Source organism: Mus pahari, chromosome 18, assembly GCF_900095145.1.
Source record: "Mus pahari chromosome 18, PAHARI_EIJ_v1.1, whole genome shotgun sequence".
NCBI lineage: Eukaryota > Metazoa > Chordata > Mammalia > Rodentia > Muridae > Mus > Mus pahari.
The window spans coordinates 40,967,458-40,982,398 of NC_034607.1; the positions used below are offsets into that span (position 1 = coordinate 40,967,458).

The following is a 14,941-nucleotide window of genomic DNA, read 5'->3' on the forward strand; positions in this document are numbered from 1 at the left end:
CAGGACAGCCAGGGCTACACAGAGAAACCCTGTTTTTAGAAAACAGAGAGAGAGAGAGAGAGAGAGAGAGAGAGAGAGAGAGAGAGAGAGAGAGATGCTGTTTAGAGCTGCAGTTAGGGTATATTTTATTCTTGGCATTTAACACAGGCTATTGATGTTGAAAATTGTTGAGTTTCCTTCCCTGACAGGAATGGCCAGTAGGAAGATGGCCAAGATGAGTAAGTTCTGTGGGTAGGAGTCTTGAATATTAAAATAGTATAAATTAACTGATGTCCATGAAGTAAAGAAGAATTTTAATACATTAATAAACTCACCATTTTCAAGCAACTTCTTACATTAATGGACATAAACAGCTAATTAGTATGGTTTAATTATTTTAAATCCTATAAATGCTTTTTTTAGTAGAAACTATTTTAGAAGAACTTAGAAAAGTTATATATATATCACATATTTATAGAACTATAAAAATATATGAATCCTTTATACTATTTGCATAACTAATCTGAAGGGGGGGGGGAATCTACATTGCACGTAGCTAGTCATTAATTTTTGAGTTGAAGGCCTGAACAGATTCTCTGGGACATGTTCATATGGCCTCTATTGAATTGTCTGCCTGCCTGCCGGTTTCATGCTTGTGTCTTGCCCTAGAACTCTGATCCCTGATATATCAGACATTTCTAGGGCTCTCTGTGCTTTTGGCAGCATCTTTCTTTTTGGAGATACTGTGCTGTTGTCTTTAGTAGCATTGGAAATAAGAGGGAGCTAAGAGATAAGGCGGTATTAAGAAAAGAAGGGAATAAGCCAGGTATTCTAGGCCTTCAGTACTGGCAGTGTGGACAGTAAGGTACCCTGGGAGAACTCGCTTGCTACAGAACAGTTATCGTGACACTGCCAGATTCAGGAGAGATAGAAGTGCCCCATCTTCTTCTCGATGACTTAAACATAGAGATCCATAGACACACAAGAACCTGGGAGCTAGATTCAAGGACTGAAGTCAGAGGGACAGGCACCTGAAGCCCCTGCAGCTAGCAGCTGTGAGGGCTGGAGTCATGGGGGTGGGGTGGGGTAATGAAACTTTCAGAACTTTACACCTTGCTAAGACCTTCAAGCAAGTCTAAAGTCACCTGAAATTCATGGTGCTGCCCAGCCTGTGGCTGCCAAATGCTTTCTTCTCCAGGGGAAAGCATTCCGGGTCCATATTACAGGGTGCCATGAGCTCACAATTAAAGTGGAACGTGTGGAAGGGAAGGCGAGCACTCACTTGTGCCTAGCGTGCACAGCCCTGGAAGCAGCCCACTGAAGCTCTAAAGCGTCTGAAGGCCAGCAGCAGCACAAGGTGTTAAGGAAAAAAGGTGCAAGCATTTTCTGTGCCTATTAGACTTTTATGGTTTTGGAAAGAAATTGTAACTTACAGAAATAATTTGAAAAGTAAACAATAGAATAAAAGACTGATTAACTGCACTTTGTCACATCACTGAGTGTGGCAGCAGGAAACTGCATCATAGATGTGCTGGACAGCCCGTTCTTAGGGTACCTGAGTGAGGCTCTCTTCTGCAGCTGTGGGCACATGCAGGGATATTTAATAGTTATGTATGTTTGTGATGGCCAGAAGCTGGAAGCAGGCTTTTATTGACAGGAGGATAGATACCTAAATTGTGACTTTGCTGTGATTACAATACATCATGTAATAGTAAGTTTACAGATGTGGCAAACTAAAAAGCTAGTCTTCGATGCACTGGTTTGCGTGGGATACTCTGTAACATAGGTTCGCTCCATTTGCAAGTCTGTATACATGGTGGGAGAAATGCACTGGGGGAAGTAAAGGAGTGAGCCATGGCGCTCACCTTCACCTTCATGGGATTTCTAATTTAACCCAGATCAAATACATTCACAAATTGCTTGCCAATACCGGACAGTTTGAAGAGTATGCAAATTTATAGGATAGATAAATTGCCTAGTTGCTGAGAAAATATTTAGAACTGAGCCATCAAAAAAGGCTTTCTTCTCTAGGGAGGCTTTGAGACTGGCTTTAAAGGGCAGATAGGGGTTAATGGTGCCATATGGTGGCGGCAGAGGGTGGGAACTATAAGTTCAAGGACAGCCTTAGGCCACACTGGCAGTTCATTGAGGGCAGCAGGCGGGTTGAAAGGAGGAGTGGGCCAGGACAGACTTGAAGTGTTCCCACAGCAGAGATGGAGCTTGGGACTGCTGTTCCCCTTTCCCTGGGAATAATTTACTGCTTAACCTAGGAATTTTAAACTTACTGTCTTTTGGTACTAGCTTAAAATAAATACTCTTTTAAGTAGATCATTTAAAGAGGTGTGATAATTCTGCTTTTCATAGCAATTCTTTGTTCTTTGCTCCCACGGTCAGCCTGACCTGTGTGGACAGTATTCCTTTTGGCATAACGTGGCCAAATAATCTTGGGCCCAGCAAGGAGAGCTCAGAGCTTTGATTTACCTGTGGAAAAAGCAGCTGTCTGAAAGCTCCTTTGTGTCCAAAGGACACACTGCCTGTCTGTTGAATAAGATCTTAGTGACCTTTGAAGATTATTTAAAATGTGCCATTAGAAGAGTAACAAGGAGTTTTGTTTTGAATAGAAACAGCATTCCAGCTTCTCTCCGATGGTGTTAAAGTTCTTGTTGCTTGTCTGAGACATGAGAGGAGTATTGCAGGTGGGAGGAACTTGCTAGCTGAATAAAATAAGTATACGTGCATCCTATACACAGTGAATCAGCATCACCATCGTCATCTTGGTTTGGGATATATTTCTGGGAAGAGACACTATGACCCAAGCAACTCTTATAAAAGAAAACATTTAATTGGGGCTGGTTTACAGTTTCAGAGGTTCAGTCCATTATCATCATGATGGGACACATGGCAGTGTGCAGGCAGACTTGATGCTGGAATAGCCAAGAGTTCTACATCTTGATGCAAAGGCAGCAAGGAGGATACTGGGCAGAACTTGAGCATAGGAGACACACTCAGTGACACACTTCTTTCAACAAGGCCATACCTCCTAATAGTGCCACTTACCATGGACTGAGCATTCAAACAGATGAGTGAGTCTAGGGGGCCAAACATATTCAAACTACCACAATCATCACCATCATCATCATTTGTGTGTATATATGGTGTTTGTGTGTGTGTGTGTGTGTGTGTGTGTGTGTCTATGCACCTGCGCATGTGTCTGCTTGGAGTCAGAGGACAACTTTAAGGAGACATTTCTCTCTCTCCATTGTGGGTCCTGGGGACTTCAGGCTGAGGCTCTCGAAGAGGTCTCTCTTCCTTGTTGAGCCTTCTCTCCTGGCTCTTTGTGGAGTCTGCACTTTGGCTCAGTGTAGTTCCCGACAAAATTCTAGCAGTTCAGTTTTGCTGTTTTTGCTATTTTGTTCTTTTAAATGTGTGTGGTAGACCTAAGGGGGCCTTTTGAAAGGTGATTTTCAGTTCATACAGAAAGACAAAGGTGAAGAACTTCTTAGGCAGTCAGAAAGGGAGCTGGAAGACCCACACTGGGTAAAGCAGTACACAGGGCAGTGCTCATGAGAGTGTTGTGCTTGAGCGGCAGTTGGAGCCCCGAAGCCAGCCCCGAGAAGTGACGTCTTCCTGCCTCCACCCAGGACCAGACTGATGGAGAACTCGGGGGCTGAAGCCAAGGAGTGGGGGTTCCAGCACACCCTCTGGTTGTTTTTATGTACTTGAAAGCCTGGGAAACAGTGAAATAAGATGTTTGGACACAGGGAGATTGATAGAAGCTGCCAATGGGGCAGATGGTTCTGAAGAGAGCTGTCCGGATGTGGTTCACCAGATTTATGGCAGAGCAGGCATTGCAGCACAGTAGACTTTCCAGTCAGGGGCCCCTGATAATTTATGTTCATATGGAGAACAGGGATCTAACCCCCAGTTCATGCTGCATAAAAAAATCAATACAGACAGATCTATTATATAAAAATAGAAGGCTAAACAGTAAAGCCAGAGAGGTTAAACATAGGAGATCTTAGGGGACTTGAACAGGCTAATAAAGTTGTTCCCAGCATAAGAATGTAAACTGGACTATATTAGTAAGGAGCATTTGTTTCATAGGAGGGCTGATCTCCAGCTTCAAGTATGATAGTGTATGTCACCGAGCTCAAGTGCAGCCCGAGTCTTTTCTTGTGGGCGCCTGAGCAAGCGTTTCTCATTATTTCCTGCCACCTCCGTTGAACAGAAAAGAACTGTGAGATAGTCAGTAAATCTGGAATCTACAGTAATTGAGTTTAACTTCAAGATACAAGGAACTGAAGTTCAGCATAGGAAAGCATGTGCTCAAGACATTACTGGGATTTTGGAAGTGGAGTTAGCATAAAGTCAGCTAAGTTTCATCCATTTTTCCCTTCTTGTGAATATGACACATTAGTCTTTGATTCCATTTATTCACAGGTGCATAGGCTGTGGCTGGAAAAGTAGGGGGCTCAGGCTAGTTTAGGAAAGAATTTGTTTTTGAGATAAAGGGTCTCATATAACTCAGGCTGACCTTGAACTTGGTCTGTAGCTGAAAATGGCTTTGAACTGAGCCTTCTGCTTCCTCCTAAGTGCTAGAATTACAGAGTTGTGTGCTGTTTCTCTAGGTCTATGTGGTACTGGAGCTCAAACACCAGTATCACGGATGCTAGGCCAACACTCTGCCACTGGTCCCTTTACAGAGGAGCTTAATTTATTTGGAACCTTTTGATATATCATTTACAACAGAACAAATGGAATTTTATAAAAATAACTTTTTTTCTTTTTTAAATAGCTGAAAGCATTCTCAAATCAACTCCTATCATCATTTAGATGAGAAAAATTAGGTCTCAAAGTGGTGGACATCTTTCTCAAGGGAGCTGTTGGCAGAATTTGGACTGGTAGCTTGTTAAGCTTCCACTATCTGTATTGACATGTTGGTTAATGTGCTAATCATGTAGGGCTTGCTAATGCACCATATTGTTGAGATTTGGTGGGTATATATACCTGTCACATGTAGAAGACACTCACAGTTAGCTGGTGTCCTGATTCTGTGGGTTTTAGGATTCTTCGGTCCCCTTTCCTACATTATTCCCTGAGCCCTAGGTATAGGGTTAGGTAGTGTTTTAGTTGTCCCAGTTGGGGCTGGTTTCTCCATGATCATTTATTCTCTGCATTTTGACTGGTTCTGGGTCTCTGTACTAGCCTCCTCTGCTGCAGAAGTGGAGCCTGTCTGGTGAGCGTGAGAGCTACACTTGTCTGGGAGTATAAGGATAAGTGCTAGAGCGCAGTTAGAAGCTATATTGGTTTAGGAAAATCGCACTAGATGGTTCTCTAGGGTCTGTGACCTCTCTAGGTACATGTAGTTGGCTAGATTTACAGAACCAGACATGAATTCCTACCTGATGATTACCTGATGACTGGGCTATAATTTTATGAACACCACCATTGTTAAATTATACCTGTGTATAACTCGACCCTCTGCCACGCCCCATTTGTTCCTTTACTCTTCTATGTGTAACTCTAGTGTGCCAGGCAGGCTGCAAGGCACAGGTGAGTCGCCTCACTCCAGTTCTTCTCTGAACCAACTGGGTGCAGCACTGGAGAGTCCGCATGTGAAGGTGGAGTCACTTAGATAGGGCCCTCCAGAATTACTGCCACATAGTAACAACCCCTTTGCTCTTCCCTCTCCTTTCTTCCATCAGTGTTTACTTTCCCAACCAAAGTTCTGGGCCATTCAGACGTCAGCCTTGATCCTCCGGACAAAACTTGAGAGAGGAAGCACACGGCGAGTGGAGAGGGCCATGAGGCAGACCCAGGTAACGTGGTGGCACTCCCTCCCTCTGTCGCTGGAATGCATGCTTACAGGTGGCACTTGTAAGAACAGGATGCCTGTGTTCCACTCCCATTTTGCTTTTATTTAGGTTCCAGGTTTTAGAATTTGGCCACAAAGCACAGCTTTGTCACTTGTAGATCTCTGACCTTAGCAGTTAACCTCTGTAATCTTGAATCTTGTCATGTATCCATACTGGCCTCAAACGAACTCCTGACCCTCATACTTCCACTCCCAGCTTGGGCTTTGGCTATCCTGTCTTTGGTGTGAGAGACCGAGCGCATGCTCTGAGTGGGGGCGTGGAGCTAAAAGGCCGGGGCTGTTTGTTACTCTGCTGTAGGGCCTGCTTACTTCCTCATCGTCTCGTCTGTGCCACCTTACCAAGAGAGCTGTGTGAGTCTGCTTGAGGAACACAGAGTTGTCATTTCTGCCTCTGCAGGGCAGTGCTTCAGGAGAAGACTGTTTTTATTCCCCAGCTCCCAGTCCATGTGACAGGGTGATGCTGTGATCTGTCTAATTTGCTGCTCTTGTTGAGCCACTTAGCTCATGCTCTGAACTTTTGCCAGTTCCTCTGATTCGCAGTGTAGTGCTTCGGTGTTTGTTGAAATGACACATCTCTCAAGAGGAAGGAAATGATTTAAAATAACAGATGTATATATAAAACAATGGTTTTTATAAAGAATGTTTTAATTTTTGTAAAAATTGGTAACCTTCCAACACTGTAGTGCTAAATGATGAACTGTTGAAGTTGAGGGGGATAGTGAGGGGGGTCAGAAGTGGCTCTAAGGGAAGCTCCGTCATGTCCTGTTCCTGTTAGAAGAAATGCAGTGTGCTGGAGTCAGGCGGCTTGCTCAGATTGGTCTGACCGGTTACTCACAGTTTGTATGGGCCGTAAGTTATAAGCAGTTATACTGGGGGCTCCAGTGACAGGTCCTAAATCATAGAGCACCTTTAAGTGACATATGCCAAAATCAAGAAGAAAATGTAGCATCATATATGAAGGTAAACAGCCAAAGAGAATTACAAACTCAGGACAAGCTATTAAAAACACTCCATCCCATGAAATCTTCTAGACTGAGTTCTGTAACTGTTGTTGCCTGTTCAGGTTAAGAGAGTATGTGAGGATCAAGACAGTGCTTGTGGAAGTCCTGTTCACTGTAATGCTGTGGTTTTTAGCTGAGTATATTAAAGTGGAATCACAGTTGTCAGTAGCTCTGGTAGTCTGAATAAGAATGACCCTCACAGGCTTATATATTTGAATGCTTGGTCTCTGCGGAGTGGCACTATTTGAAATGATTTGAGGGATTAAGAGGTATGGCTTCATTGGAGCAAATATGTCGCTGGGAGTGAACTTTGATGTTTCAGAGCCCAGGTCAAGCCCAGAGTCTCTTTCTCTGCCTTCAGATTAAGATGTAGTAGCTGTCAGCGGCTGCCTCAGCGTCTGCATGCGTGCTGCCGTGCTTCCTGCTGTGCTTCCTGCCAGGGATAATAACGGGCTAGCCTCTGAAAGTGTAAGCCAGCTCCCAGCCAGTGCTTTTCTTTTACAGGAGCTGCCTCAGTCATGGTTCTCACTGCTATACAACACTGACTAAGACGCTAGTCAGACTCTACTGTTTTGAAAAAGTGAAGTATAGCCTTTGCTATCATTCTTCGGCTTTCTCTTCCTCATGAGAATAGATTTTTGGGGGAATATTTCTTACCTATTTTTGTTTTGTTTTGTTTTGTTTTGAAAACTTTACTCAAATCCCAATTTTTTCTGTTTTATGAATAGGTCATTTGCTTTTTTCAGTTTTGGGGTTTGTTTTTTGTTTGTTTTTGTTGTGCTTTGTTTTACATATCCTGGGCATTAATTCTCCATCAATGATGGCTGGCAGAGCTTCTCCCTCTCTGTGGGTTTCCTCTTTGCTCACCTGATTGCTTCTTATTGGTGCAGAAGAATTTTAGTTTTATGAGGTCCCATTTGTTAATTGTTGGCCTCAATTCCTGGGCGAATGGGGTCCTATTCAGAAAATCCTTTCCTATACCTACATCCTGTAGGGTATGCCTTTGTTTTCCTCTAGCACTTTCAGGTTTTGCATTTAGATCTCTGGTCCATTTTGAGTTATTTTTGGTACAAAGTGGTAGATACAGGCTAATTTCACTCTTCATGTAGGCGTCCATTTCTCCCAGCACCATTTGTTGAAGACGCTGCCTTTTCTCCAGTGTTTGTGTTTTGGCATCTTTGTCCAGTACTAGATGGTTGTCTTTCTAGGTACTCATGCATGGGTCTTCAGTCTTGTTCCATCCAGCTTAATGTGGTGATGATAGTACATGAAAACTAAATTCCTTTACAGTCTTTCAGGAATTTTAAAGATTCAAAGGAACTTGAAGTCAGAAGTTTTAAGAGTGCTGACCCTGGGTGTGGCTAAGGAAGTGGGTACCAGTGTGGCCCCCAAGCCTCCCCAGGCTCCTCTGTTGGTTTGCCTTTGCTGTGGAAGCATGAAGGGAGCTCTAGCTCTTCCAGCTCCCGTTAGCAACAGCAGCGGAACAAGTCCTGATTTCTGTGTTATGGGATTTGAGTGCAGTGAAGAGTGGGCAAACGCAGTTCTCAGGGTTCCTCCAGCAAGAAGTGGCTTTTCACTTCACAGTCTGGTCATTGTCCAAGACGAGATGATGCATGGCTTAGAAGAAGCTGTCCAGCCACTCGCCTGCTCCATAGTCTTGGGATATTTACCTGGCTTTCTATTTCTCACAGGTGCCATCCTGTAATTATTATGTAATACTGGCTTAGCATAGCCTTAAGGATGCTGTTGGAACTTGGTAGATTTTAGTTCTAATTCTCCTTCCCACAGACTTTGATTTTCCTTGGGAGTCTGAAGCGGCAGTCTACTTGATTGCTCGATTTGTAAATCACAGTTCAGTTCAGGCTTCTGTCAAAGAAAAGAAAGCTGTTTCACCTGACTGTTGATATATTTTGTTAAGTACATTCTTTCAGATTTTAAAAATAAGTTCTATCCTGCATATATAAAGATTGCACAGCAAATCAAATCAAAGGTGGTCTGGCATGTGATCAGTCAGACCTTTTAGATTATCATCTAGTCTCTATTGGCTCTTGATAAAGTCCAGACACTTTGATATCCTTCTAGTGAGAATGGATTGCTTTCAGTGACAGGGAAGGCCCTTTGGGTCAGCTCTGCTCCTTTGAAGATGTGTGCCCATACACTCAGATGCAAGCACATGAAGTTTAAATCATACCAGACCTTGTGCAGAATTGCCTTACGTGCTAAATCATTCTCTGTGCTAGGTCTAAGTTTTAGTCTTGATCTTCTGTAGGCTTTTCTGGGAAATTCTTTACTGAAAACAGCACCAAAAGGGGAGACACGCCTTTGATTCTGCAGCTTCATTCACTCAGACCCACAAGACTGCAGCTCCTGGAGATGTGGGCATTGTTCTTATTGGTTGGTGGCTTGGACTCCATCTATACAACGACTTTGCTTTTAGAAGGAGTTTAGGAGAAATGCCCTTAAAAGGAAGTATTCAAATTGAAAACAAGCAGGTGCAGTGGTGTGTATCTGTAGCCCAGCATTTGGGAAGGCTTACAGGAGGAGGTTGAAGTTTGAGATCTGCTGGGTTACCTATGGGTTGTGGGGAGGCCCCACTGTTGGACACCTGGTTTTGCTCCCAGTGAATATACGTGATACTTGAGATTAGTTACTGTTACCAACGACCAGTGTATCTTAAATGTTTGAAATAAAAAGTTGTCAGGGGCCTGAGATGGGACTGAGTGGGTAGGAGCACTTGCTGCTCTTGCAGACAACCCTGCTGCCATTCCTTGCACCCACATGGTGGCTCACAACCATCTGCAACCCCGTTTCCATGGCATCTGATGCCCCTGAGCTCTGCAGGCAGGAGGCACACAAGTGGGACCCATGGAAGGCACAACAGTAACTAAAGCTACAGAAATGATGAGAGATTTAAAACAGCCATAAAGCTACCAAAGCTTTCATGAGAAAGCCTTCCTTGTAGATTTGCTGAAGGGGCAAGAACTATTTTTAAAATCCTTTCATAGGTGAATGCCCTGAGATTAAATGATCCTTTCTTTGTGAGTAGACCTGGAAGAGAATTCAGGTCATTGGTAATGTCAGCTCTGCTTTTCCTATTGACGGAGCTTGTGAGGATTCCAGTTTGTTTGAATATGGTAGAATTATCTCAGAACTTGCTAAAATTTAATTAACTTGCTCTGAAAAATCTAGTAACCTACTGTTGCCAGCTAGGGCCTTTGGTTCAGAGGTTCCACACCCACCCTGTGTAATACCACCAGCTGGAGATTTAAGTGTGCAAACTCATGAGCTGTTGGAGGATATTTCACCTCAAACAATGGCAGGATTTGTTAGGATGTATTAGTAAATTAGCAAATCAAATAAAGTACTTGGAACTCAGTGGAGGGGCTAGCAGTGTGCCTCTACCCTTTTTTGTCTGTTAGTTTAATGTTCTTAGTTTTAGTGGTAGCTAAATGCTACTTAGCCAGTTGTCTGGCTTAAGATAGCAAAAAGTATATTCTGTGCAGGAGAAAAGTACCAAATGAATCTTTATTACAAGTAGAGCCAGTTCAGCTCTTATAGGGAGCTCACATGAGTGGTTCTCAACCTGTGCAGCGGTGACATATCAGGTCTTTGCATTATGTTCATAACAGCAGCAGCATTACAGTTGTGAAGTAATAGCAACAATAATTTTATGCTTGGGTCACCACAACATGAAGAACTGCTGCATTAAAGGGTCTAGGCATCAGGAAGGTTGAGAAGCAGGGCTAGACAGTTGACTCCATTCTATTTGATGTCTTTGCTGCTTCCAAGAGCATCAAGTACATCAGACACGGATACCCATCCAGAAGTATCTGAATGCACAAAACATTGATTATTAATAAACCATGAACTGCTTACCGAGTAGTTGATGGTACCTCATCATATCATCAAACAGCATGGATTTTGGTGTAACTAGGACTTGGTAACTTGTATATGCTACTTTTAGATTTTAGGTTTATTAAGTAAAAGCTATTTTTTTTTCTTTTTCAAAAAGTGGTATGTTGGTTTAAAAAAAAAACAAAACTTTTCTTCTGACATGAAGGAATTCTGTGATCTTTATGTATTGTGACCATATGTCTTCAGCCAGAAGTTGCTCTTCTTTACTCTCCCACCCTCCTCTTTTCCCTCCCTCCTCTGCCCCTCAGTGAAGAGGCCTGGGTAGAGGCATGCAACCTTTTTGCTATTAAGTTTCTATGAAGCAAGGCCTGGAAGCTTTGGCCAAGATAGTTGAGGAGTGTGGTTATGTCTCTATTTGTTCTGACTGACTTTGATTGAATAGAATCTAGGGCTGTCCAAGAAGTGATGTGTACTACTGCATTTGTTCTGATATGTGAACTCATTCTGTGAGACACAGAACTAACGAGTGGATGTCCTCCCTAGCACGCTGCAGAGAGCCACAGTTTCGGAGTTGTTGTGCCACTTAGGAACTGGCCTGTGCTCGGCTCTGCCGTACTTCCTGTTCTCGTCATCTCTAATAAAATACCTGACAAAGGCAGCTAAAGGGATTGATTTGGTCTCCAGGTTTCGGAGATGTTAGTTCATTGTGGCAGGGAAGGTGCAGTGAGAACAGCTCAGTCTGTGTTGGTGGGACCTTCAGGCAGCATGGCTATTCTCATTGGCCAACCAAGAAGCAGAGAGCCCTAAGATCAGAATTAAAGGCAGATAGACCTTTCAAGAAGTCGCTCCTGTTGTGCTGCCTGCTAGCACTCTTGGCCCAAAGGTTCTGCAACCTCTCCATATTGTACACCACAGCGGGGACCAAATGCTCAAATGCATCAGCCTTAGGGGACATTTCATATCAAATCATGGCAGGATTTTGTCAGGATGTTTTAGATTCCTACCCTTATCTTTCTTCTGAGGAGGTTCATTATTGATTCTTAAATTTACTTTTAAAATTTAAATTTAATTTTGTCAAAAATTGAAACAACTTGAAAGAAGACACACGTATAATACAGCAGTACTTCTATCTGCTGATGTGTGCCAGCACTGTCGCATGGTGCTCTGCCGTCTTCAAACAGCTTTGTGTGTTACAGTCAGAAAGTTAAGAAAGGTTAAGCCCAGTATGGTGACACATGCCTTTAGTCCTGTTACTCAGAGGCAGAGGCAGGTTGCAGGCGGATCTATATGACTTCAAGGCCAGTCTGGTCTATAGAGCAAGCTCTAGAATAGCCAGGGCTACACAGAGAAACCCTGTCTCCAAAAAAAAAAAAAAAAAAAAAAGACATATTACCAATAACTTGATCATTGTGGGAAAAAAAAGTCACAGTAATTTCACATTCACAATTTGAAAGTCTGATACCAAGTGCGGAGGAGGTACAGGCCTTTAATCCCAGCACTCAGGAGGTAGAAACAGAGGGGTCTCTGAGGATGGAGACAGTAAGGGTTACATAGAGAAACCCCGTCTTGAGGTGTCCCCAACCCTCAAAATTAAGACTGAGACTAGAAAAAGCCTGTGGAGTACAAACCTGATGATGACTGTGGAGCTAATGAACACGGAGCTGCTGTCCACGTGTGTGTCTAGGATTCAAACTATGTCTGTATTCAAGGCAGCATTTTGTGTGTGAGCTTTGGATGGCCAGGCACTTGGTTACTTACTATATGGTGCCAGCTTTTTTGACTCTGCACTAGGCCTGGGTTCCTGCTTTCAAAGAGCCACCTTGGTCATCTCATCTGCTGCTTGAAGCCATCTGTGGGAGCTGATTTTCATTACCAGGTTGGGAATTTCAGGACCTCCTAGGAATTCCTCAGTTACACAGCTTGCAGCTGCCCACTGCACCGCACAGATGGCCTTGCGTGAGTGGATGTCCACCCTTACATCCCTTGCTGAAGAATGAGGAAGTACCAGTTTGTAATTGGATAGACCTGCCTCTTCTCATTACTTAATTCCTGAGGGGAAAAAACCCTGGATTGTTCTGTCATTGACGCTGGAGAGTGACATTGTCAAAATGCCATTATGTTGGAGATAAATGCAGTAGAGGACAATTTTCTTAAAGAAAATGAAATTTTTTAGTAATAATGGTAATTACTGGAAAGAGTTATTATAAGAAATTTTAGTTAAAAAATTTTCATGGTAGTATTTAAATGTGCATGTTTATAGGCGTATTGATTAAATTTCAAGTTTTTAAAATACTTAAAAGAAACTTTATACATTTCTAACTTTGACAAAATGACTTGAATTCTTTGTTATTTATATGTACATTTGAATAACTTCATAATAAGAACTTGCTTACATTAAAAATTATGCATACAGATAATGATTATTATATATATTCTTAGGCTCTTGCAGACCAATTTGAAGATAAAACCACATCTGTACTGGAACGTCTGAAGATTTTCTATTGTTGTCAAGTACCCCCTCACTGGGCTGTTCAGGTACTTCTGTTTGTCTTTGATAGGAAAAATAACCTAAGTTAGAAAAGAAAAGACGGGGCTGGTGAGATGGCTCAGTGGGTAAGAGCACCCGACTGCTCTTCCGAAGGTCCAGAGTTCAAATCCCAGCAACCACATGGTGGCTCACAACCATCCGTAACAAGATCTGATGCCCTCTTCTGGAGTGTCTGAAGACAGCTACAGTGTACTTACTTATAATAGATAAATAAATCTTAAAAAAAAAAAAAAAAAAAAGAAAAGAAAAGACTCAGAAAGGGATAACAAATGTATTTTTGAATTTTAAAAATTTTCAGTGAAATTAATAAAAGCAATTGGGGATTGCAATTGTTTCAAATTGCTGTTTTGATTAAAATGATAGTAAATTTATAAATGTTTTGGAATGGTTTTAAGTTGGTAGTAGATGGAATCCTAGAATCTAAGATAAGAGAATTATAGATGCTTTATTTGCCTTTTCATGAGTTGGAGTTTATTACGAGAAGGTTGTAATATAGATTTAAGTGTAGGTGGGTATCCAGAGGGAGAGAATAGGAGGAAGGAGAGAGAGAGTGTTAGCAGCTAAGGCGGGGGGGGGGGGTTAGCTAAGGAGAGAGAGAGAGAGTTAGCTAAGGAGAGAGGAATGTTAGCTTAGGAGTGTGGTAGCTAAAGTGAGAGAGTGTGTTAGCTAAGGGGAGAGAGAGAGAGAGAATATTAGCTAAGGAGAGAGAGAAAGAGAGTTAGCTAAGGAAAGAGAGAAAGTACATTAACTAAAGAAAGAATGGCTTTGACCTCAGGAGATTTGTCTACCTGCTTTTATTATTTTCAAAAGGACATTTAATATTAGCGTTTTAAAGAGTTACTTTTATTTATTTATTTATTTAAAATATTTACTTATTTATTTTATGTATGCGAGTACACTCTTGCTTTTTTCAGACACACCAGAAGAGGGCATCAGATCTCATTACAGATGGTTGTGAGGCGCCATGTGGTTGCTGGGATTTGAATTCAGGACCTCTGGAAGAGCAGTCAGTGCTCTTAACCACTGAGCCATCTCTCCAGCCCCCTACTTTTATTTTTTATTATGAGTATGTGAGTGTATGTGTGTGGTTGTATAAGTATGAGAATATGAGTTTAAGTTTGTGAGTGATTGTGTGTGTGAGTGTGTGTGTGCATAAATGCTCTGTGTGTGCAGGTGACCATGGTGGACAGAAGATAGTGTCGTGGAACTGGAGTTGCAGGTGGTTGTGAGCCATTGACATGAGTCAGAGAACTGAACTCTGGTCTTGGAAGTATTCATAATTGCAGAACCATCTCTTGAGCCCTGACATTTTATATTTAAATATCTTTGAGGACTTTATTCCAAACAATAAACCTTTGAACCTTTTAATGATATTGTTTCCCAAACAAAACAAAACTAAACTAAAAACCAAAACAAAACCAAAGCATTTATTCGGCACTTTATGTTTTGAGATATGCCTGACTGTTTTTCTCCTCCCAGGGAGCAAGAGTGACTGGGGTGGCTCCTAAAGTCACACTGAGCTGGTGTGTGGCCCTTGTCCCCTTGTCACACTGAGCTGGTGTGCGGCCCCTTGTCCCCATGTCACACTGAGCTGGTGTGCGGCCCCTGTCCCCATGTCACACTGAGCTGGTGTGCGGCCCCTGTCCCCTTGTCACACTGAGCTGGTGTGCGGCCCCTGTCCCC

General features: G+C 42.6%; 1 protein-coding gene across 1 annotated transcript in view; it reads left to right on the forward strand.

Annotated features, from left to right (window-relative positions):
• Ttc27 (tetratricopeptide repeat domain 27) overlaps positions 1 to 14,941 on the forward strand; it is a 136,542-nt gene that overhangs the window by 40,128 nt on the left and 81,473 nt on the right. Inside the window, exons 10-11 of the mRNA XM_029531208.1 lie at positions 5,685 to 5,798; positions 13,150 to 13,245. Of these exons, the coding sequence (XP_029387068.1) occupies positions 5,685 to 5,798; positions 13,150 to 13,245 (210 nt within the window). The remainder of the gene's footprint in view (positions 1 to 5,684; positions 5,799 to 13,149; positions 13,246 to 14,941) is intronic.